At 45.3% G+C, this 25,891-nt stretch overlaps 1 protein-coding gene across 1 annotated transcript; it reads left to right on the forward strand.

The window, feature by feature from the left end:
* Positions 1 to 7,299: 7,299 nt before the first annotated feature.
* LOC110501505 (cholesterol side-chain cleavage enzyme, mitochondrial) lies at positions 7,300 to 25,632 on the forward strand. Its single transcript, XM_036961269.2, has 9 exons — positions 7,300 to 7,685; positions 10,235 to 10,390; positions 11,271 to 11,470; positions 13,815 to 14,018; positions 15,608 to 15,768; positions 16,078 to 16,244; positions 19,146 to 19,224; positions 19,340 to 19,531; positions 23,601 to 25,632. Exons 1-9 carry the CDS (start codon positions 7,423 to 7,425, stop codon positions 23,721 to 23,723), a joined length of 1,545 nt encoding a protein of 514 aa, XP_036817164.1. The 5' UTR covers positions 7,300 to 7,422; the 3' UTR covers positions 23,724 to 25,632.
* Positions 25,633 to 25,891: the final 259 nt, after the last annotated feature.

The raw sequence follows: 25,891 nt of genomic DNA on the forward strand, positions 1-25,891 counted from the left end.
TTAACATGTGATGCAAGGCCAAGCTCATCCTGCCTTCCATAAAGACGAGATGCAAGGCCAATCCCATCCTGCCTTCCATAAACACAGGATGCAAGGCCAAGCTCATCCTGCCTTCCATTAACACGGGATGCAAGGCAAAGCTCATCCTGCCTTCCATTAACACGGAATGCAAGGCCAAGCTCATCCTGCCTTCCATTAACACGGGATGCAAGGCCAAGCTCATCCTGCCTTCCATTAACACGGGATGCAAGGCCAAGCTCATCCTGCCTTCCATTAACACGGGATGTAAAGGCCAAGCTCATCCTGCCTTCCAAGGCCAAGCTCATCCTGCCTTCCAAGGCCAAGCTCATCCTGCCTTCCAAGGCCAAGCTCATCCTGCCTTCCAAGGCCAAGCTCATCCTGCCTTCCATTAACACAGGATGCAAGGCCAAGCTCATCCTGCCTTCCATTAACACGTGATGCAAGGCCAAGCTCATCCTGCCTTCCATTAACACAGGATGAAAGGCCAAGCTCATCCTGCCTTCCATAAACACAGGACGCAAGGCCAAGCTCATCCTGCCTTCCATTAACACGTGATGCAAGGCCAAGCTCATCCTGCCTTCCATAAACACGGGATGCAAGGCCAAGCTCATCCTGCCTTCCATAAACACGGGATGCAAGGCCAAGCTCATCCTGCCTTCCATAAACACGGGATGCAAGGCCAAGCTCATCCTGCCTTCCATTAACACGTGATGCAAGGCCAAGCTCATCCTGCCTTCCATAAAGACGGGATGCAATGCCAAGCTCATCCTGCCTTCCATAAACACAGGATGCAAGGCCAAGCTCATCGTGCCTTCCATTAACACAGGATGCAAGGCCAAGCTCATCGTGCCTTCCATTAACACAGGATGCAAGGCCAAGCTCACCCTGCCTTCCATTAACACGTGATGCAAGGCCAAGCTCATCCTGCCTTCCATAAACACAGGATGCAAGGCCAAGCTCATCCTGCCTTCCATTAACACGTGATGCAAGGCCAAGCTCATCCTGCCTTCCACAAACACAGGATGAAAGGCCAAGCTCATCCTGCCTTCCATTAACAAAGGATGAAAGGCCAAGCTCATCCTGCATTCCATAAACACAGGATGCAAGGCCAAGCTCATCCTGCCTTCCATTAACACAGGATTAAAGGCCAGGCTCATCCTACCTTCCATTAACACGTGATGCAAGGCCAAGCTCATCCTGCCTTCCATTAACACAGGATGAAAGGCCAAGCTCATCCTGCCTTCCATAAACACAGGATGCAAGGCCAAGCTCATCCTGACTTCCATTAACACGGGATGCAAGGCCAAGCTCATCCTGCCTTCCATAAACACGGGATGAAAGACCAAGCTCATCCTGCCTTCCATTAACATGTGATGCAAGGCCAAGCTCATCCTGCCTTCCATTAACACGTGATGCAAGGCCAAGCTCATCCTGCCTTCCATAAACACAGGATGCAAGGCCAAGCTCATCCTGCCTTCCATAAACACGGGATGAAAGACCAAGCTCATCCTGCCTTCCATTAACATGTGATGCAAGGCCAAGCTCATCCTGCCTTCCATAAAGACGGGATGCAAGGCCAAGCTCATCCTGCCTTCCACAAACACAGGATGCAAGGCCAAGCTCATCCTGCCTTCCATTAACACAGGATGCAAGGCCAAGCTCATCCTGCCTTCCATTAACACAGGACGCAAGGCCAAGCTCATCCTGCCTTCCATTAACACATGATGAAAGGCCAAGCTCATCCTGACTTCCATAAACACAGGATGCAAGGCCAAGCTCATCTTGCCTTCCATTAACACGGGATGCAAGGCCAAGCTCATCCTGCCTTCCATTAACACAGGATGCAAGGCCAAGCTCATCCTGCCTTCCATTAACACGTGATGCAAGGCCAAGCTCATCCTGCCTTCCATAAACACATTATGCAAGGCCAAGCTCATCCTGCCTTCCATTAACACGTGATGCAAGGCCAAGCTCATCCTGCCTTCCATAAACACAGGATGCAAGGCCAAGCTCATCCTGCCTTCCATAAACACGGGATGAAAGACCAAGCTCATCCTGCCTTCCATTAACACAGGATGCAAGGCCAAGCTCATCCTGCCTTCCATTAACACAGGACGCAAGGCCAAGCTCATCCTGCCTTCCATTAACACGGGATGCAAGGCCAAGCTCATCCTGCCTTCCATTAACACAGGATGAAAGGCCAGGCTCATCCTACCTTCCATTAACACGTGATGCAAGGCCAAGCTCATCCTGCCTTCCATTAACAAAGGATGAAAGGCCAAGCTCATCCTGCCTTCCATAAACACAGGATGCAAGGCCAAGCTCATCGTGCCTTCCATTAACACGGGATGCAAGGCCAAGCTCATCCTGCCTTCCATTAACACAGGATGCAAGGCCAAGCTCATCCTGCCTTCCATTAACACGTGATGCAAGGCCAAGCTCATCCTGCCTTCCATAAACACATTATGCAAGGCCAAGCTCATCCTGCCTTCCATTAACACGTGATGCAAGGCCAAGCTCATCCTGCCTTCCATTAACACAGGATGCAAGGCCAAGCTCATCCTGCCTTCCATTAACACGGGATGCAAGGCCAAGCTCATCCTGCCTTCCATTAACAGGGGATGCAAGGCAAAGCTCATCCTGCCTTCCATAAACACGTGATGCAAGGCCAAGCTCATCCTGCCTTCCATTAACACGTGATGCAAGGCCAAGCTCATCCTGTCTTCCATTAACACGTGATGCAAGGCCAAGCTCATCCTGCCTTCCATTAACACGTGATGCAAGGCCAAGCTCATCCTGCCTTCCATTAACACGTGATGCAAGGCCAAGCTCATCCTGCCTTCCAAGGCCCAGCTCATCCTGCCTTCCAATAACACGTGATGCAAGGCCAAGCTCATCCTACCTTCCATTAGCACGGGATGCAAGGCCAAGCTCATCCTGCCTTCCATTAACACGTAATGCAAGGCCAAGCTCATCCTGCCTTCCAAGGCCAAGCTCATCCTGCCTTCCAAGGCCAAGCTCATCCTGTCTTCCATTAACACAGGATGCAAGGCCAAGCTCATCCTGCCTTCCATTAACACGGGATGCAAGGCCAAGCTCATCCTGCCTTCCATTAACACGGGATGCGAGGCCAAGCTCATCCTGCCTTCCATTAACACGGGATGCAAGGCCAAGCTCATTCTGTCTTCCATTAACACGGGATGCAAGGCCAAGCTCATCCTGCCTTCCAAGGCCAAGCTCATCCTGCCTTCCATTAACACGTGATGCAAGGCCAAGCTCATCCTGCCTTCCAAGGCCAAGCTCATCCTTCCTTCCATTAACACGTGATGCAAGGCCAAGCTCATCCTGCCTTCCATTAACACAGGATGCAAGGCCAAGCTCATCCTGCCTTCCATTAACACGGGATGCAAGGCCAAGCTCATCCTGCCTTCCATTAACACAGGATGCAAGGCCAAGCTCATCCTGCCTTCCATTAACACGGGATGCAAGGCCAAGCTCATCCTGCCTTCCATTAACAGGGGATGCAAGGCCAAGCTCATCCTGCCTTCCATAAACACGTGATGCAAGGCCAAGCTCATCCTGCCTTCCATTAACACGTGATGCAAGGCCAAGCTCATCCTGTCTTCCATTAACACGTGATGCAAGGCCAAGCTCATCCTGCCTTCCATTAACAAGTGACGCAAGGCCAAGCTCATCCTGCCTTCCATTAACACGTGATGCAAGGCCAAGCTCATCCTGCCTTCCAAGGCCCAGCTCATCCTGCCTTCCAATAACACGTGATGCAAGGCCAAGCTCATCCTACCTTCCATTAACACGTGATGCAAGGCCAAGCTCATCCTGCCTTCCATTAACACAGGATGCAAGGCCAAGCTCATCCTGCATTCCAAGGCCAAGCTCATCCTGCCTTCCAAGGCCAAGCTCATCCTGTCTTCCATTAACACAGGATGCAAGGCCAAGCTCATCCTGCCTTCCATTAACATGTGATGCAAGGCAAAGCTCATCCTGCCTTCCATTAACACGTGATGCAAGGCCAAGCTCATCCTGCCTTCCATTAACACGGGATGCAAGGCCAAGCTCATCCTGCCTTCCATTAACACAGGATGCAAGGCCAAGCTCATCCTGCCTTCCAAGGCCAAGCTCATCCTGTCTTCCATTAACACAGGATGCAAGGCCAAGCTCATCCTGCCTTCCATTAACACGGGATGCAAGGCCAAGCTCATCCTGCCTTCCATTAACACAGGATGCAAGGCCAAGCTCATCCTGCCTTCCATTAACACAGGATGCAAGGCCAAGCTCATCCTGCCTTCCATTAACACAGGATGCAAGGCCAAGCTCATCCTGCCTTCCATTAACACAGGATGCAAGGCCAAGCTCATCCTGCCTTCCATTAACACATGATGCAAGGCCAAGCTCATCCTGCCTTCCATTAACACGGGATGCAAGGCCAAGCTCATCCTGCCTTCCATTAACACGGGATGCAAGGCCAAGCTCATCCTGCCTTCCATTAACACGGGATGCAAGGCCAAGCTCATCCTGCCTTCCATTAAGACGGAATGCAAGGCCAAGCTCATCCTGCCTTTCATTAACACATGATGCAAGGCCAAGCTCATCCTGCCTTCCATTAACACGGGATGCAAGGCCAAGCTCATCCTGCCTTCCATTAACACGGGATGCAAGGCCAAGCTCATCCTGCCTTCCATTAACACGGGATGCAAGGCCAAGCTCATCCTGCCTTCCATTAACACGTGATGCAAGGCCAAGCTCATCCTGCCTTCCATTAACATGTGATGCAAGGCCAAGCTCATCCTGCCTTCCATTAACACAGGATGCAAGGCCAAGCTCATCCTGCCTTCCATTAACATGGGATGCAAGGCCAAGCTCATCCTGCCTTCCATTAACATGTGATGCAAGGCCAAGCTCATCCTACCTTCCATTAGCACGGGATGCAAGGCCAAGCTCATCCTGCCTTCCAATAACACGTGATGCAAGGCCAAGCTCATCCTACCTTCCATTAGCACGGGATGCAAGGCCAAGCTCATCCTGCCTTCCATTAACAGGGGATGCAAGGCCAAGCTCATCCTGCCTTCCATTAACAGGGGATGCAAGGCCAAGCTCATCCTGCCTTCCATAAACACGGGATGCAAGGCCAAGCTCATCCTGCCTTCCAAGGCCAAGCTCATCCTGCCTTCCATTAACACGTGATGCAAGGCCAAGCTCATCCTGCCTTCCATTAACACGTGATGCAAGGCCAAGCTCATCCTGCCTTCCATTAAAACGTGATGCAAGGCCAAGCTCATCCTGCCTTCCAATAACACGTGATGCAAGGCCAAGCTCATCCTACCTTCCATTAGCACGGGATGCAAGGCCAAGCTCATCCTGCCTTCCATTAACACAGGATGCAAGGCCAAGCTCATCCTGCCTTCCAAGGCCAAGCTCATCCTGCCTTCCAAGGCCAAGCTCATCCTGTCTTCCATTAACACAGGATGCAAGGCCAAGCTCATCCTGCCTTCCATTAACACGGGATGCAAGGCAAAGCTCATCCTGCCTTCCATTAACACGTGATGCAAGGCCAAGCTCATCCTGCCTTCCATTAACACGGGATGCAAGGCCAAGCTCATCCTGCCTTCCATTAACACAGGATGAAAGGCCAAGCTCATCCTGCCTTCCAAGGCCAAGCTCATCCTGTCTTCCATTAACACAGGATGCAAGGCCAAGCTCATCCTGCCTTCCATTAACACGTGATGCAAGGCCAAGCTCATCCTGCCTTCCACTGTTTTGTACGTTTAATTTATTTCAGTCCAACAGTGACTATGATGTGGTCTTCTGTTTTATCTTGACATTTCAATTATTTATTGATGTTTTATGATATTAAAGTAACATTTCTGGATTATAATCGTGTAGAATGTATTGAATGTTTTTCTTAAGTTGATATATTTTTTGCAATTTGTGTTGTAAGTTTTGTTTACCTTAGTGATTATGTGAGAACGATGTGTTCCTGTAGCCTCCCTCCTCTACATCTGTTTAGGGAGAAAACACTCCCAAGGTCTCAGGGCTAGGACACGAGGATCTAACAATGGAATGATCTTAAACATTACACTCAGATGAGATGTAGAGCAATGTGAGAATTCAAACATTTTTTACTTTTGGTTTATTCTTCAATTGCGTTTGTAAATGTTGTCTCTTGACATTGGCACCATATAAAAATACGTTAAAAGGACATGATAAATAATACATTTTTTTATTTTATTGAACTATTATTTAATAAGAAAACATACGACAGTTCTTTATTCTGCAATGCATCTATATGTAGAAACTACTGGGGCAAATTGTCTTGTCCCACTGGAGATGTTTAGAGGTGAACTGAGGGGGTTTAGAAACATCTATTTTAGAAATATATATTGATTCTTTTGAATACTAGATTGAGAACAAAAGTATTTCATATATTGCATCGGTCAATAAAAACAAGGAAGGGTATTAAAATACAATTTAGTTTTAATAGTATAATGTGTGACCTTCAGTTTGTCATTGGTGTTACCGCCTTGAAAAATCACTGATTACAAAGATATACGAGGACCTTGAGCATTCTCTCCTAACTTTTATCTGGGGAGAGGTCTATATTAAATAACAATATTAGCTAATAACAACCTTTTAGTAGATCATACATTCAATGATTTATTGTTAATTTGGTGTGTCTAAATTCAAAATGTCACTTGGTGTTAGTCAATTTAATTGACAGGAAATAACATTCTAAACACTTTTTCAATGATTGATGACCTTAGATTTGAGAATCTGTGGTCTCCATTTCAAAAACTACTAATTTACTTAAAATGTGTTATTGTGGTAAGCATCACTACTTCTACTGATGGCTCGCTATTATCATAATGGTAAAAATGATTTAAAGTAATTAAGCTACCACATTATTTACAATGGGAAGATATACCCACATCCATTACAATCAATACAAATCTAGAAAAATGATTAAATGTTTTCCAAAATGCTATGCCCAAATGCCACCGTAATTGAAGAACAACCAACTTAGTACTTTTTGGGTATTTTCTTAGAAAACAAGATTAAACAAGACTATTCAACTAACACACAATCCCAGCAATTAAATCCCCAGCTATGACATCTTATGTTAGGAAGTTGGATATTTCAGCATTCTATGAAAGTCCCACAGTAAACAGAAGACTAACCCAAAGTGTGTGTCTGGATGAGGGGAGCCTTGACCTGCCATAGGCTGACACCATCACAACACACAAGCTGTCCCCGAAAGAAACATTCAAGGATACAGGGGAGGAGAGACACAGTGGAGAGGGAGACAGAGAGAGCATAGAGCCGGAGGAGAAAAAGAAACAGACAGAAGAAGAGTTGGAAGAAGTGAGGTAGGATAGAGACGCTGCTATGATGGTGAGGTGGAGTGTGTGTCGCAGTTCCCTGGCTCTGCCAGCATGTGGACTACCCAGTGCCCGCCACAACTCCAGTATGCCGGTGGTGCGCCAGGCTCTGTCCCCAGACAACAGCAGTACGGTCCAGAACTTCAGTGAGATCCCAGGTCTCTGGAGAAACGGACTCGCCAACCTCTACAGTTTCTGGAAACTAGACGGATTCAGGAACATCCACAGAGTCATGGTGCACAACTTCAACACCTTCGGTCCAATATACAGGTATGATACAGTCAGATCTATAAACAGGTAAGAGACCGTGCAACTTCAACACCGTCAGTCACAGTCAGACCCATAGACAGATTGAGGTTAGTAATGATATTCTCTACAACTGTATTTGCATTTTGTATTTAACTAGGCAAGTCAGTTAAGAACAAATTCGTATTTACAATTTACAGCCTACGAGGGAACAGTGTGTAAACTGCCATGTTAAGGGGAAGAACGACAGATTTTTACCTTGTCAGCTCGGGGACCTGTCGATTACTGGAACAACGCTCTAACCACAAAGCTACCTGCCTACACATTATTATAGGTGGCCAATCAGTGCATGGTCCTCTGTTGGTCAGTTAGTAGAACATGGTCCTCTGTATTTCAGTTAGTAGAACATGGTCCTCTGTAGTTCAGTTATTAGAACATAGTCCTCTGTAGTTCAGTTAGTAGAACATGGTCCTCTGTAGTTCACTAATTAGAACATGGTCCTCTGTAGTTCAGTTAGTAGAACATGGTCCTCTGTAGAACATGGTCTTCTGTAGTTTAGTTAGTAGAACATGGTCCTCTGTAGTTCAGTTATTAGAACATGGTCCTCTGTAGTTCAGACAGTAGAACATGGTCCTCTGTAGTTCAGTTAGTAGAACATGGTCCTCTGTAGTTCAGTTATTAGAACATGGTCCTCTGTAGTTCTGTTAGTAGAACATGGTCCTCTGTAGTTCAGTTAGTAGAACATGGTCCTATGTAGTTCAGTTAGTAGAACATGGTCCTCTGTAGTTCAGTTAGTAGAGCATGGTCCTCTGTAGTTCAGACAGTAGAACATGGTCCTATGTAGTTCAGTTAGTAGAACATGGTCATCTGTAGTTAGTAGAACATGGTCCTCTGTAGTTCAGTTAGTAGAGCATGGTCCTCTGTAGTTCAGACAGTAGAACATGGTCCTCTGTAGTTCAGACAGTAGAACATGGTCCTCTGTAGATCAGTTAGTAGAGCATGGTCCTCTGTAGTTCAGTTAGTAGAGCATGGTCCTCTGTAGTTCAGACAGTAGAACATGGTCCTCTGTAGTTCAGTTAGTAGAACATGGTCCTCTGTAGTTCAGTTATTAGAACATGGTCCTCTGTAGTTCTGTTAGTAGAACATGGTCCTCTGTAGTTCAGTTAGTAGAACATGGTCCTATGTAGTTCAGTTAGTAGAACATGGTCCTCTGTAGTTCAGTTAGTAGAACATGGTCCTCTGTAGAACATGGTATTCTGTAGTTTAGTTAGTAGAGCATGGTCCTCTGTAGAACATGGTCTTCTGTAGTTCAGTTAGTAGAACATGGTCCTCTGTAGTTCAGTTAGTAGAACATGGTCCTATGTAGTTCAGTTAGTAGAACATGGTCCTCTGTAGAACATGGTCCTCTGTAGAACATGGTCCTCTGTAGAACAGTTAGCAGAACATGGTCCTCTGTAGTTCAGATAGTAGAATATGGTCCTCTGTAGTTCAGTTAGTAGAACATGGTCCTCTGTAGATCAGTTAGTAGAACATGGTCCTCTGTAGTTCAGTTAGTAGAACATGGTCCTCTGTAGTTCAGTTAGTAGAACATGGTCCTATGTAGTTCAGTTAGTAGAACATGGTCCTCTGTAGAACATGGTCCTCTGTAGAACATGGTCCTCTGTAGTTCAGTTAGTAGAACATGGTCCTCTGTAGAACAGTTAGCAGAACATGGTCCTCTGTAGTTCAGTTAGTAGAACATGGTCCTCTGTAGAACAGTTAGCAGAACATGGTCCTCTGTAGTTCAGTTAGTAGAACATGGTCCTCTGTAGAACAGTTAGCAGAACATGGTCCTCTGTAGTTCAGTTAGTAGAACATGGTCCTCTGTAGAACATGGTCCTCTGTAGAACAGTCAGTAGAACATGGTCCTCTGTAGAACAGTTAGCAGAACATGGGCCTTGAAACGCTAGGATAGTGGGTTCAATACTCAGGACCACATATATGTAAAAATGTATTCACTAAATACTAAGTGGCTTTGGCTAAAAGCATCTGCCAAATTGCATAAAATTGGACAGGCCTACGGTAAGAATCAAAATGTCATTCATTTATGGTGTCAACGGGGACAACGTTATAATAGTATTAACCTTTGTCTACCCCAGGAAGAGTTGTTGCTGCTTTTGCAACAGCTAATAGGGATCCTAATAAAATACCTAGTGATGCAGTGAATACTGTATTGTTATTATTCACAACTAAACGTTTCAGCTCTGCAGTGAACCATAGTTATAGCTGGAACCCACTTCAACACAACGCTTCAATACGGTTTGTTGAGGGGAGCAAACTTTTCTATCAGACAAATACAATATGAAACTAGCCATCATTAACATTTAGAATGGGATTTCTACGAGCAAAATATGTTTGATTGTAACAAAGGTACAGTCTGCTATATTTACTGCGGTTCAAACATGCTTCATTGTCCTGCAGGGAGAAGATGGACTACTATGAGTGTGAACAAAACCAAAATAGGTGTATTTTACCAACAAAATCTTTGAACATAAATTAGACGATCTGCTGTTCTCTGTCATTGTTCCTGACAGGGAGAAGATAGGCTACTATGATAGTGTAAACATTATAAAGCCGGAGGATGCAGCCATCTTGTTCAAGGCAGAAGGACACTACCCCAAGAGGTTAACGGTGGAGGCATGGACCTCATACAGAGACTACAGGAACAGGAAATATGGAGTCCTGCTCAAGTATGTACACTGTTCTGTTATATCTGTCAAACAGTTGTTTAAATAAGGACTTTCAAATCAATGTCATCATAAGCTTTCCTTTTTGTGATGTTTTGACTATTCACACTACGGTATTGTAGCCTGGGCAACAGTCTCTTGACCCATCATTCCACTCCTTGCCATGCATTTGGCAATGACAAGAAGTGGAATGTTAGCTAAAGAGACCGGTACCCTGGCTAACAGTTTAGGCTTTACCCAAACTCTACTCTGCTATCTCAGATATCTTTTTACATTGCCATATCTACAGGCCAGCCCAGTACAGCTTGGCTTGGTATGGCCCTATAGCATAGTAGATGGTAACCAGACCAGGTGTGGCCCTATAGTGTGGTAGATGGTAACCAGGCCAGGTGTGGCCCTATAGCATGGTAGATGGTAACCAGACCAGATGTGGCCCTATAGCGTGGTAGATGGTAACCAGGCCAGGTGTGGCCCTATAGCGTGGTAGATGGTAACCAGGCCAGGTGTGGCCCTATAGCGTGGTAGATGGTAACCAGGCCAGGTGTGGCCCTATAGCGTGGTAGATGGTAACCAGGCCAGGTGTGGCCCTATAGCGTGGTAGATGGTAACCAGGCCAGGTGTGGCCCTATTGTGTGAATCAGGCATTATTGACAGATTTAGTTATTGAGATTTAGTTATTGACACTGCGTTATTGAGATTTAGTTATTGACACTTAGTTATTGAGATTTAGTTATTGACACTTAGTTATTGAGATTTAGTTATTGACACTTAGTTATTGAGATTTAGTTATTGACACTTAGTTATTGAGATTTAGTTTTGCTGGTTCTGTGACATTCCAAAACAAAACAATTCACAACAAGGTTTGGTCTTTTTCTCCCTGTAGGAATGGGGAGGACTGGCGGTCCAACAGGGTGATTCTGAATAGAGAGGTGATCTCTCCCAAGGTGTTGGGGAACTTTGTTCCTCTGTTGGATGAGGTTGGGCAGGACTTTGTGGCCCGAGTACATAAGAAGATAGAAAGGAGTGGACAGGACAAATGGACCACCGATCTTTCTCAAGAACTCTTCAAATACGCTCTGGAATGTAAGTCTGTTTCACCTAATATTTACTTCTGTCTTGAAACCTGTGATGACCATGTCTTATACACTGACTCATACCAGCACAGTGCCTTGCAAAAGTCTTCATCCCGTGTTTCTCCTATTTTGTTGCATTGTAAAAATAAATAAATTCATAAAAAATCCTACAATGTGATTTTCTGGATTTTTTTCTTCTCATTTTGTCTGTCATAGTTGAAGTGTACATATGATGAAAATTACAGGCCTCTCTCATCTTTTTTAGTGGGAGAACTTGCACAATTGGTGGCTGACTAAATACTTTTTTGCCCCACTGTATACATCTGTTCTGAAATGCCCCAGAGTCTGCAACACCACTAAGCAAGGGGCACCACCAAGCAAGCGGCACCATGAAGAACAAGGAGCTCTCCAAACAGAAAGTTGTGGAGAAGTACAGATCAGGGTTGGGTTATAAAAAAATATCCAAACCTTTGAACATCCCACGGAGCACCATTATTAAAAAATTGAAAGAATATGGCACCACAACAAACCCTCCCAAGAGAGGGTCGCCCACCAAAACTCACGGACCAGGCAAGGAGGGCATTAGTAATCAGAGAGGCAACAAAGAGACCAAAGACAACCCTGAAGGAGCTGCAAAGCTCAAATTCTGAGATTGGAGTATCTGCCCATAGGACCACTTTAAGCAGTACACTCCACAGAGCTGGGATTTACAGAAGAGTGGCCAGAAAGAGCCATTGCTTAAAGAAAAAAATAAGAAAACACATTTGGTGTTCGCCAAAAGGTATGTAGGAGACTCCCAAAAAATATGGAAGACGGTACTCTTGTCAGATGAGATGAAAATTGAGCATTTTTTAAGGAAAATGCTATGTCTGGAGCAAACCCAACACCTCTCATCACCCCATGAATTTCATCCCCACAGTAAAGCATGGTGGTGGCAGCATCATGCTATGGGGATTATTTTCCATCGGCAGGGACTGAGAAATGTAAGGAAATTGAAGTAATGATGGATGTCACTAAATACAGGGAAATTCTTGAGGGAAACCTGTTTCAGTCTTCCAGAGGTTTGAGACTGGGACGGAGGTTCACCTTCCAGCAGGACAATGACCCTAAGCATACCGCTAAAGCAACACTCGAGTGGTTTAAGGAGAAACATTTAAATGTCTTAGAATGGCCTAGTCAAAGCCCAGACCTCAATCCAATTGAGAATCTGTGGTGCAACTTAAAGATTGCTTTACACCAGCGGAACCCATCCAAATTGATGGAGCTGGAGCAGTTTTGTATTGAAGAATGGGCAAAAATCCCAGTGGCTAGATGTGCCAAGCTTATAGAGACGTACCCCAAGAGACTTGCAGCTGTAATTGCTGCAAAAGGTGGCTCTACAAAGTATTGACTTTAGGGGGGTGAATAGTTACGCAAGCTCAAGTTCTGTTCTTTTGTCTTATTTCTTGTTTGTTTCACAATATAAAATATTTTGCATCTTCAAAGTGATAGGCATGTTGTGTAAATCAAATGATACAAACCCCCCACAAAAATCAATGTTAGTTCCAGGTTGTAAGGCAATAAAATAGGAAAAATGTCAAGGGGGTGAATACTTTGTCAAGCCACTGTACCTGATTGTCTCAAATACTGTAAGGTTAACATCTTATATTTCTGCTAATATCTTACTTCCTTAATTAGGCCCATCACTCCTTAGGGGTCATAGGACATCGATGATGACAACTAATATCTTACTTCCTTAATTAGGCCCATCACTCCTTAGGGGTCATAGGACATCGACAACTGGTGTCTTAGGCTGTTGTAATGTACACTCCTCTACTGTATATTATACTATATTTACCTGATATTATTGCATGTACACTAAGTTCAGTATTGTACAATGTCTCACATTTGCTGTGCTGTAACGCGGTAGGTTCTGTTCTGTATGGAATGTCTAACCTGTGTTCTCTCCTCTCCAGCTGTAGGTTCGATGCTGTATGTGAGTCTGTGTCTAACCTGTGTTCTCTCCTCTCCAGCTGTGGGTTCGATGCTGTATGTGAGTCTGTGTCTAACCTGTGTTCTCTCCTCTACAACTGTGGGTTCGATGCTGTATGTGAGTCTGTGTCTAACCTGTGTTCTCTCCTCTACAGCTGTGGGTTCGATACTGTATGTGAGTCTATGTCTAACCTGTGTTCTCTCCTCTACAGCGGTGGGTTCGATGCTGTATGTGAGTCTGTGTCTAACCTGTGTTCTCTCCTCTACAGCTGTGGGTTCGATGCTGTATGTGAGTCTGTGTCTAACCTGTGTTCTCTCCTCTACAGCTGTGGGTTCGATGCTGTATGTGAGTCTGTGTCTAACCTGTGTTCTCTCCTCTACAGCGGTGGGTTCAGTTCTGTATGGGGAACGTCTGGGCCTGATGTTGGACTACATCAACCCTGAGGCCCAACACTTCATTGACTGCATCTCTCTGATGTTCAAGACTACCTCTCCCATGCTGTACATCCCCCCGGCCATGCTGAGGAGGGTAGGAGCCAAGATCTGGAGAGATCACGTAGAGGCCTGGGATGGCATCTTCAACCAGGGTAGGACAATACTCATAGCATATCCCTGTGATATCTGAAAACATTGAAGGGTTAGGGTCAAGGGGAAGAGTCAGGGCCAAGGGGGAAGGAACAGGGCCAAGGGGAAGGGTCAGGGCCAGGGGATGGGATAGGGTCAAGGGGAAGACTTAAGGGGAAGGATCTGGGCCAGGGGAAAGGATTTGGGCCAGGGGGAAGGATCTGGGCCAGTGGGAAGGGTCAGGGCCAGTGGGAAGTGTCAGGGCCAGGGGGAAGTGTCAGGGCCAGTGGGATGTGTCAGGGCCAGTGGGATGTGTTAGGGCCAGTGGGATGTGTTAGGGCCAGTGGGATGTGTTAGGGCCAGTGGGATGTGTTAGGGCCAGTGGGATGTGTTAGGGCCAGTGGGATGTGTTAGGGCCAGTGGGATGTGTTAGGGCCAGTGGGATGTGTTAGGGCCAGTGGGATGTGTTAGGGCCAGTGGGAAGGATCTGGGCCAGGGGGAAGGATCAGGGCCAGTGGGATGTGTCAGGGCCAGGGGGAAGTGTCAGGGCCAGGGGGAAGTGTCAGGGCCAGGGGGAAGTGTCAGGGCCAGGGGGAAGTGTCAGGGCCAGGGGGAAGTGTCAGGGCCAGTGGGAAGTGTCAGGGCCAGTGGGAAGTGTGAGGGCCAGGGGGATGTGTCAGGGCCAGGGGGAAGTGTCAGGGCCAGTGGGATGTGTCAGGGCCAGTGGGATGTGTCAGGGTCAGTGGGATGTGTTAGGGCCAGTGGGAAGTGTTAGGGCCAGTGGGATGGATCTGGGCCAGGGGGGAGGATCAGGGCCAGTGGGATGTGTCAGGGCCAGGGGGAAGCGTGAGGGCCAGGGGGAAGCGTGAGGGCCAGGGGGAAGTGTCAGGGCCAGGGGGAAGTGTCAGGGCCAGGGGGAAGTGTCAGGGCCAGGGGGGAAGTGTCAGGGCCAGGGGTGAAGTGGCAGGGACAGGGGTGAAGTGGCAGGGACAGGGGTGAAGTGGCAGGGACAGGGGTGAAGTGTCAGGGACAGGGGTGAAGTGTCAGGGACAGGGTTGAAGTGTCAGGGACAGGGGTCAAGTGTCAGGGACAGGGGTGAAGTGTCAGGGACAGGGGTGAAGTGTCAGGGCCAGGGGTGAAGTGTCAGGGCCAGGGGGAAGTGTCAGGGCCAGGGGGAAGTGTCAGGGCCAGGGGGAAGTGTCAGGGCCAGGGGGATGTGTCAGGAAGTGTCAGGGCCAGGGGGATGTGTCAGGGCCAGGGGGATGTGTCAGGGCCAGGGGGAAGTGTCAGGGCCAGGGGGAAGTGTCAGGGCCAGGGGGAAGTGTCAGGGCCAGTGGGAAGTGTCAGGGTCAGTGGGACGTGTCAGGGCCAGTGGGACGTGTCAGGGCCAGTGGGAAGTGTTAGGGCCAGTGGGAAGTGTTAGGGCCAGTGGGAAGTGTTAGCGCTGTCATCTATTTAGGGAAACCAAAAAAGTAAAGCCAGGAAGAAGACAGTTGTCTGTGATCTGTATGATGCATTTAAGATCCCAGATAACACTGTGTTGGTGCTGTGTCTGTATCAGTACCTCTGTTGGTTCACTGTTATACTGTCCTGATTACATTACGGCCCCCAGCGGACCGCTGCATCCAGAACATCTACAGGACGATGCGTCAGGACACTAACACCCACGGGAAGTATCCAGGAGTCCTGGCCAGCCTTCTGATGTTAGACAAGCTGTCTATAGAGGATATCAAGGCCAGCGTCACTGAACTGATGGCTGGAGGGGTAGACACGGTAATAACCTGTATATAACCTCTATAAAACATCTATAACAAGCTGTCTTTAGAGGACATCAAGGCCAGCGTCACTGAACTGATGGCTGAAGGGGTAGACACGGTAAAAAACTTGATAATGACTTCCAACAGTAATCACCTTATCCTGTTGTTTAGGCCTGGTTCTGTGAGGCTGTATGAGAGATATCCAAGTCAACTGATTAGTTAACTACCAGAAAGGGTAGACAACCAGCCATATTTCAACCCTTTGGGATCAGTTCATGAACAGTTGCCTCTAGTAGTTATCATTCTGCTCTGTAATGTATTTCAGACATCTATCACCCTGCTGTGGACTCTATATGAGCTTGCCAGACACCCTGACCTCCAGGAAGAGTTGAGGGCTGAGGTGGCTGTAGCCAGACAGTCTACCCAGGGAGACATGCTACAGATGCTGAAGATGATACCGCTGGTCAAAGGAGCGCTGAAGGAAACGCTGAGGTCGGACAGACAAGATGATTGACAAACGATAGCTGATGTTAACGACAATGACTACCTAAACAAGACAATAACTACAATACCAATTATTATAAACCCACAAAACCAGTATACAGTTTTATAAATTTTATTTAACCAGGTAGGCTAGTTGAGAACAAGTTCTCTTTTACAACTGCGACCTGGCCAAGATAAAGTAAAGCAGTGCATAACAAACAACATCACAGAGTTACACATGGAATATGGGTGGGTGCTGCTATGGTGACCAGTGAGCTGAGATTAGGCAGGGATTTACCTAGCAAAGACTTATAGATGACCTGGAGCCAGTGGGTTTGGCGACAAGTATGAAGCGAGGGCCAGCCAAAGAGAGCATACAGATCGCAGTGGTGGATAGTACAAGGGGCCTTGGTGACAAAACGGATGGCACTGTGATAGACTGCATCCAGTTTGCTGAGTAGAGTGTTGGAGGCTATTTTGTAAATGACATTGTTGAAGTCAAAGATCGGTAGGATAGTCAGTTTTACGAGGGTACGTTTGGCAGCTTGAGCGAAGGATGCTTTGTTGCGAAATAGGAAGCCGATTCTAGATTTAACTTTGGATTGGAGATGTTTAATGTGAGTCTGGAAGGAGAGTTTACAGTCTAACCAGACATCTAGGTATTTGCAGTTGTCCACATATATTCTAAGTCAGAACCGTCCAGAGTAGTGATGCTGGATGGGCGGGCAGGTGCAGGCAGTGATCGGTTGAAGAGCATGCATTTTGTTTTAATTGCATTTAAGAGCAGTTGGAGGCCACGGTAGGAGAGTTGTATGGCATTGAAGCTCATCTGGAGGGTTGTTAACACAGTGCCCAAAGAAGGGCCAGAAGTATACAAAATGGTGTCGTCTGCGTAGAGGTGGATCAGAGAATCCCCAGCAGCAAGAGCGACATCATTGATGTATACAGAGAAAAGAGTCGGCCCGAGAATTGAACCCTGTGGCACCCCCATACAGACTGCCAGAGGTCCGGACAACAGGCCCTCCATCAGTCATTTCAGAAGCCAAAAAGCTGTTGAGTCTGGTGACAAGAATGTGGTGATTGACAGAGTTGAAAGCCTTGGCCAGTTCAATGACTTCAGTTGCACAGTATTGTCTCGTATCAATGGTGATTATGATATCGTTTAGTTCCTTGAGCGTGGCTGAGATGCACCCATGACCAGCTCGGAAACAAGATTGCATTGCGAAGATGGTACGGTGGGATTTGAAATGGTCGGTCATCTGTTTGTTAACTTGGCTTTCGAAGACCTTAGAAAGGAAGGGTCGGATAGATATAGGTCTGTAGCAGATTGGGTCTAGAGTTTCTCCCCTTTTGAAGAGGGGGATTACCGCGGCAGCTTTCCAGTCTTTGGGGATCTCAGACGATACGAAAGAGAGGTTGAACAGGCTAGTAATAGGGGTTGCAACAATTTCGGTGGATAATTTTAGAAAGAGAGGCAGTGATCGCTGACATCCTGGTTGAAACAGCAGAGGGGTATTTGGAGGGCAGGTTGGTTAGGATGATATCTGTGAGGGTGCCTGTGTTTACGAACTTGTACCAGGTTGTACCTGGTAGGTTCATTGATAATTTGTGTGAGATTGAGGGCATCAAGCTTAGATTATAGGGTGGCCGGGGTGTTAAGCATGTTCCAGTTTAGGTCACCTAGCAGCACGCGCTCTGAAGATAGATGGGGGGGAATCAGTTCACATATGGTTTCCAGAGCACAGCTGGGGGCAGAGTGTGGTCTTTAGCAAGCGGCAACGGTGAGAGACTTGTTTCTGGAGAGGTGGATTTTTAAAAGTAGAAGCTCAAATTGTTTGGGCACAGACCTGGATAGTATGACAGAACTCTGCAGGCTAACTCCGCCCCCTTTGGCAGTTCTATCTTGTCAGAAATGTTATAGTTAGGGATGGAAATTTCCGGGTTTTTGTTGGTCTTCCTAAGCCAGGATTCAGACGTGGCTAGGACATCCGGGTTGGCAGAGTGTGCTAAAGTAGTGAATAAAACAAACTTAGTGAGGAGGCTTCTAATGTTAACTTGCATGAAACCAAGGCTTTTATGGTTACAGAAGTCAACAAATGAGAGTGCCTGGGGAATGGGAGTGGAGCTAGGCACTGCAGGGCCTGGATTAACCTCTACATCACCAGAGGAACAGAGGAGGAGTAGGATAAGGGTACAGCTAAAGGCTATAAGAACTGGCCAGCCTGAAACTCTTTCTAAAGAATGTTGACATCTAGTGGAAGCTCTAGGAACTGCAATCTGGGAGGACTTCGCCTTATAATAAAAGTGTCAGCCAATGAAAATAGTGGTAGGCTCAATTTTGTTTTTGGGGGATGGTTTGTCCTCGGGGTTTCGCCTGCCATATAAGTTCCGTTATACTCACAGACGTTATTTTAACAGTTTTAGAAACTTTAGTGTTTTCTTTCCAAATCTACCAATTATATGCATATCCTAGCTTCTGGGCCTGAGTAACAGGTAGTTTACTTTGGGAACGCTTTTCATCCGGACGTGAAAATACTGCCCCCTACCCAAGAGAGGTTAAACCAGGTGAGGTCACCGCATATGTGGAAGGTGGAACTAAAGGGTTGGCTAATGCGTGTTGAGCAGGGCTAGAGGCTCTACAGTGAAAAAAGGCAAGAATCACTAACCAGAACAGCAATGGACAAGGCATTAGTCACAGTATATATCATGTCATTACTGATCATGAATATGTTTTATGTCATTGCAATGGTGCAAACTACTGGTTAGACATTAGAAGTGAAGTCACAATGATCACTTTTAGAGATGAATTTCAAATATAGCTTAAACATCTATACTCTTCATATGTTGAGATGCCTGGGCCACCTACTGGTTAAGCATTAAGTCAAGTCACCATCTTCTTCTGTCCGTCAGGCTTCATCCAGTTGCAGTCAGTTTACAGAGATACATTACAGAGGAAATCGTCATTCAGAACTATCACATACCTTGTGGGGTAAGAGGAGACAACCAATGACATATAGTTGCTACTGTATTTACATTTGATCAGAGACTTTGGTTGATGGTTTGGGAGGGCAGTATGTTATGTGGTGTGTTCTCACTCTCTCTAGACTCTGGTCCAGTTGGGTCTCTATGCGATGGGTAGAGACCCAGATGTGTTCCCCAGACCTGAGAAGTACCTCCCGTCCCGCTGGCTGCGGACAGAGAACCAGTACTTCAGGAGCTTGGGCTTCGGATTTGGACCCAGACAGTGTCTTGGACGGCGCATAGCTGAGACGGAGATGCAGCTCTTCCTTATACATGTGAGGTTCACAGCTCAACGTTTGAATGACTGATTCAAATCCTTAAGAGTCAATCTAAGTAACATATTAAAAATAATTAGATCAAAATCTGTCAGTTTAAGCTAGAGATATCAGTTTTGTTGCATGGGCTGCATCTTAATCCATGTCGGCCTTCCGCATCTGCGGTGGAAGGTGGCCGAGCTACAGCGATGTTTGTCAGACCATGAGACATCCCATCTGCGGTGGAAGGTGGCCGAGCTACAGCGATGTTTGTCAGACCATGAGACATCCCGAAAATTTTTGTAGCGTCCGAATACTAATATGACCCATCTATGGAAAGACTCTCACAAACACAGTTGTGCTCTCTACGACCCCCAGAAGTGTCAGGGGACTCATCTGAAGGTCATACAAACACATGGAAATATGGAGGTAGTTTTGAAACAACAGAAGTTAGTGGTTAAATATGTGACTGGCCACCTGGATTAGTAGCAACCTTTGAAATTGTGTTTTTTTCATTGGATAAAAGTAGAAACCTAGAGCTAGAAAATGGTATATCACACACTACAGTTGAAGAACAATGGGAAATTAAATCTGCTTTGAAAGTTGATAAACTTGTAACCCCACTTTTGAGAAAATGGCCCTTGAATCTTTTGGTACTACTGGAGACCTCTTCTTTGTCTACACCCGTTCAGCATCATTCACACCCTCTTAAACCTTAGCCCCACCCATCTCTTTAAGATATTTGCTAAACAGAGTGATTTGTTTATTAATCAACCAAAGATTTCAAGACTAAAAGTGGTAAAAGTAGTAGCCTACTGCAAGGAAAAACTCCAGGTAAAAATACACTTCATCTCGTCCTTGGCCAATATACTAATCTGACTTTGGTGCAGGTCATGTTGTTCTTCACATTACCGTCTCTGGTAAACACACACTATATAAAATAAAATAAAAAGTTGATTTGTCACTTGCACAGGATACAGAATATGTAAACAGTACAGTGAAATGGTTACTATAGTAGCAATATCAAAAGCAGAAAGTGTCCAGATAAACATATCTTATAAATATTAGATGACACTTACCCGACACACTTGTCTAAATTGATGAGTCACGTGAAAGAAATGCTGTAACCCCCAACCACATCTAAGTGGATGGGTCACTGTTGTCTAGACATGTACACATGTTCATGAAATACAATGCATGGCTGTAATCACCCCCAGACACACCTGGCTAACTTGATGGGTCATGTCGTCATCTGGCAAAGTGTTTTGTTTAGACATGTAGCTAGCTAGCTAAATAATGAAATGGCATAGTCCCAACTCATACCACTACCAACCAATACAAACATTGTCATAGCTGTAGTCTAAATGTCCAGGTAGCTAAAGCTAATCTACCAGGTTCAATGTTAGCTAGATAATATTAGGTTATAATGAAGAATGCAAATTAATATCTGATTTGAATAATATTACTACACAGATCAAACATGTAACTTTAGCTAGCGAGCTGGCAAGCTAACGTTCGCTAGCTAGCTAACAGTACACTTTAACTTGCAATGAAAATGACTTTCTGACAAACTTAGAAACTTATAATATCTGAAAATGTAGCTGGACTCTTACATAGATAAATGCTTCATGGCAGACTGGAATCATTTAACTGCGTTCTGTTTGTAGCTACATCTTGTTTCGCCAGCGTTGTCTCAAGTCACTCCAGTTCACACTGACCGTGGCGTGTGCAGAAAGAAGCAAATCACTTTTTTCAACTGATCTGTCGACAGAACCTGCTAAATTCCGGACATAAATGTTGTTTAGAAAAGTATCAAAACTTTTGTAGTTCTCAATGGCTGACGTTATATCTTAACAAAATGGTGTTGTCGAAAGGACTATCAACATTGGTCTGCATGCTACATGGCAGCCCAATCCAAATTCATCTCTCGGCATGTCCAGCCCATCCATTATCTCAGCCAATCATGGCTAGCGGGAAGGTTCCTACCTTTTTCCAAGGCTAAACAAAATAGGCTCGTAATTTAACAATTTTATTTGTATTTACAGATGGAATACAAGGTTGTTATTAAAACGTATATAAACATGTTTTATGAACCACAAACTTGGTTACACACGTGTCCTCACAAAAAAAGTGCTTAAATATTAATAAGCTGAACTATTTACAAATAGCTTTGGTGTTCGTTTTACATCCCAGGTAAAGATGATTAGATTGCACTTTCCCCGTAGCTTGTGCATTTCGTGATAGGCTGACCAGGAAACAAAAGGTGAACTGGCATTTCAGACATCCCCTGTGTTTTGTGCAATGCTTGCAGTTCTTCCTTTTGTCTTTTGGTATGTGCTTTGGATAGTGGCGCTCACCTTGAGTGAGGGGTGTCTTGTGATGGTTGTGAGGTTGCTTTGGGCCCACAATTCAACCATTTCCAACACCAGCTGCTCTCAGAAGGCCAACTGGGAGAGAGGGGTTTGACCTTTTGCTATGGCCATCTGATTGACAATTTATAAAAAATGAAATGCATATAGTAAATGAGCTATACAAAGTCGTCAAAATAATTTATTTACAGACCTTAAAGTAGATCCAGTCCTTCTAGAAAGCAATCTTCGTCTGCCTAGTCAAAATTCTCATTGTCCATATCGATCTCCTGATCCCAATTCAAGTATTTTATTCAAAGCTTCTATGTCGGTATGCTTATTCATAGCTGCTTTCTTTTTAGGTTCCTGTTTGATACTCTTCATTTTTACATTTTTTTCTCCCTTGAGGAGCCATATTTTATGCTAAAGCGATTAAATCTGTTTGCAATGTAATGTAGCATGCTCTGTGCGTCTCGTCTCTGCGCCAGGTAGCAACAGTTCACATTACGCATAAAAAGGTTCTAGGCCTTGCTTCGTCCCACCCAGGTCAACTGCATATCCCTGGAAAGCGTATCTCATTGGCTACAAGACTGTCAAGGTGCCATAGTAGCCAGTCCTCTGTGTAATGGATGCCTACAGCGCGTGAGCAGGCAACATCATCTTTTTGATGGGCACTCGGTGGACATTCGATGTTCCCATACATCATACGTCATCAGATAGCAATGACTAGATTTGTTCCTACCAACCTAAAGATTAATCTGACACCCCACATCTAGCTATATCTCAAACAGACAAATTGAAGCTTACTGAAGTTTGAAGTTTGCTGTTTGGTTAAAACCTTGTGTAAAATAAACATTTTCGGGACTCTCGGGGCTGGTGATCAATAACGGTAGGTCACAGGCAGACAAATAAGATATCCTCATGATCTGTGGAGTCCTGGCTTTTGGTGTGTATCAACGTATTCCATGTTTACATTGTTTATGCTTCACAACGCTAACCAGAATGTAGGTAGCAGCCATCTTGAAATTAAGTCATCAACACGCCCTGCCCTTAGAAATTCGTATGCCCATATATGGTAGTAAGTCACACCAAAGAGTTGAAGGCACAGATCAATAGCCAAGATACTCAGCTTTCTGCAGACACCCTGCGTTTGCAGATAGGGGCTACCGTTCTCATACAAAACTGAATTAAATAAATGCAAATCTAAAAGGGTCCCCAAATAATATTAAGAGGTTAAGGCAGATGAAAGTTGACATGTTCCAGAAGTAATTTTGATAAAAAAATGTATGTTTACATTCAAATGCCTCTCCTGTGAAGTGATGTGTGACATAGTCCTAGTTTCCTGAAACAAGTCACATAGGTAGGACAGACACTTAAAAAAATCGTATTCCTTATGACGTGTATTTTTACTGTCTTTTTTGCCATTTATGTGTTATTCAATGCGTTTCTATGGGCTATAGTAGTAAAAGACAAATTCTATATTTTATCAAATAATTGTTTCAATTTTTTATACTTAAATGGGTCCTAAAATTCTAAATCGAATAGCTAAATGATCCATGGTATGATCATCTTAAAACAATTCAAAATATTTATAACAACTTATTTAGTTTTGATTTAACTTTCATTTAGTTTAAACTACTTTTTTTATTCAGCTATAATTTTTCCTTTCAATAGTACAATGTCACAGGAAGACAGAACAGTCATATGGTTGTAACACTGTGCCTTTTTCTCTGTCACTGCAGATGCTGGAGAACTTCAGAGTAGATAAACAGCGTCAGGTGGAGGTGCACAGTACCTTCGAGTTGATCTTGTTGCCAGAGAAACCCATTCTTCTGACCCTGAAGCCTCTAAAGAGCGGCCAGTGATATCATGAAGCCTCTACACAGCAGACAGTGACATCATGAAGCCTCTACACAGCAGACAGTGATATCATGAAGCCTCTACACAGCAGACAGTGACATCATGAAGCCTCTACACAGCAAACAGTGACATCATGAAGCCTCTACACAGCAGACAGTGACATCATGAAGCCTCTACTCTGTAAGGTCAAAGCGTAAGAAAAATTCTAACATTGTTTTAATAAAACAATAATATAACTTGATTAGTTTATCTTTATTTGGTGGTTGTCTGGTACTTTCTAACTAGCTAGGGCCATCTACTTTAAGTGCTGCCTGTCTTCCCAGGAGCCTAATTGGTATGTGAACTGCTGACTGCTCATCATTTGCAGATGATCAACCAGGATTAAGGGGAAGCGAAATTTGACTGTTGTTGTTTTCGTAATCAGTGGCTGTCTTGGAGGGGGAGTGGTTTCTCCTCTCCTAGGCAATCATCAATTAGTACCGGAAGGTGTGCTCTTCACCTTTGCAAGGCAGTTGGTATTAACAATTCAGTCTCCCCTGTTTTCTCAGGGGCAACTGTGTCAGTGGCAGTCTCTTAGCAAAAGTAATATTATTTTATTATTATTTTATTTTCTCTCAGTCTGAGAGAATCTGGTCATTGCGGTGGTGGCACAGGTCTACTCAATTCTCCTAAGTGGAGATTTTGTATTTTATCCCTCTCTCTCACCTGTCCATCTTCTCATTTGAATTCCATGCTGTCACTGTCACTTGACCACTCAAGCTTAACATTATTGTCATCTATCGCCCACCAGGTGTCCTTAGAGAGTTCCTCAATGAGCTCGACACCTTGATAATCTAATTTCCTGGCAATGGCTCACTGCTCTTCGTACTTGGTGACTTCAACCTCCCGATGTCTGCCTTCGATTAATTTCTTTCCAACTCTCTCTTTTCCCTCCTCGCCCTTTCTCAGTCCAATCCCACTCACAAGGCAGGCAATATGCTTTACCTCATCTTTACTGGAGGCTGTTCTCCTGCTAATCTCACTGCAACCCCCCTCCAGGTCTCTGTTCTCCTGCTAATCTCACTGCAACCCCCCTCTGTCTCTGATCACTACTATGTTTCCTTTTCTGTCTCCCTTTCCTCCAACCCTGCCCACTCAGCCCTGACCCAGATGGTCTCTCTCTCCCCCACCACTCTCTCCTCTTCTATCCTATCATCTCTAACCACTCAGCCCTGACCCAGATGGTCTCTCTCTCTCCCCCACTACTCTCTCCTCTTCTATCCTATCATCTCTAACCACTCAGCCCCGACCCAGATGGTATCTCTCTCTCCGCCACTACTCTCTCCTCTTCTATCCTATCATCTCTAACCACTCAGCCCCGACCCAGATGGTATCTCTCTCTCCCCCACTACTCTCTCCTCTTCTATCCTATCATCTCTAACCACTCAGCCCCTACCCAGATGGTCTCTCTCTCTCCCACTACTCTCTCTTCTTCTATCCTATCATCTCTAACCACTCAGCCACTACCCAGATGGTCATGTGCCGCCACAATATTCACTCTGTCTCTCCCACTATTCTCCCTTCTGCTAAATCCTTCTCCTTCATATCTCCTGATTCTGCCTCATTGACTGTAGTCTCTTCTCTCTCCGCATGGTGCCCTTTCCTGCCTGCTGGCTCAGCCCTCCCCTCCTGCTGAGTGACTCATTGCGAGCTTACAAAACAGGGCTGCGGGGAGAAAAATGAAAGTTCTGGAGGACCTTATCCAGTGTCCTTATCTTCATCATTCTAATCATTCTAATGCTGTTCATTATACCGGAAATAGGGAGTGGTTTTGGGCTGGAAATCTCTGTAACTGGGTCCCCTCCATTCAACCCTACTTTCTACACATGGACTGTACATTATTTGCCAATTTGTCATTAAAAAGATTTCAAGCTCTGTCATCTTGGTTGTTGATCATTGCTAGACAGCCATTTTCAAGTCTTGCCACAGACTTTCAAGACAATTTAAGTCAAAACTGTAACTAGGCCACTCAGGAACATTCAATGTCATCTCGGTAAGCAACTCCAGTGTCTATTTGGCCTTGTGTTTTAGGTAATTGTCCTGCTGAAAGGTGAATTTGTCTCGCAGTGTCTGTTGGAAAGCAGACAGAACCAGGTTTTCCTCTAGGATTTTGTTCATGCTTAGCTCCATTCCA

The sequence above is a fragment of the Oncorhynchus mykiss genome, chromosome 2 (genome assembly GCF_057628025.1).
Source record: "Oncorhynchus mykiss isolate SJ-2025 chromosome 2, ASM5762802v1, whole genome shotgun sequence".
In the NCBI taxonomy this organism is placed as follows: domain Eukaryota; kingdom Metazoa; phylum Chordata; class Actinopteri; order Salmoniformes; family Salmonidae; genus Oncorhynchus; species Oncorhynchus mykiss.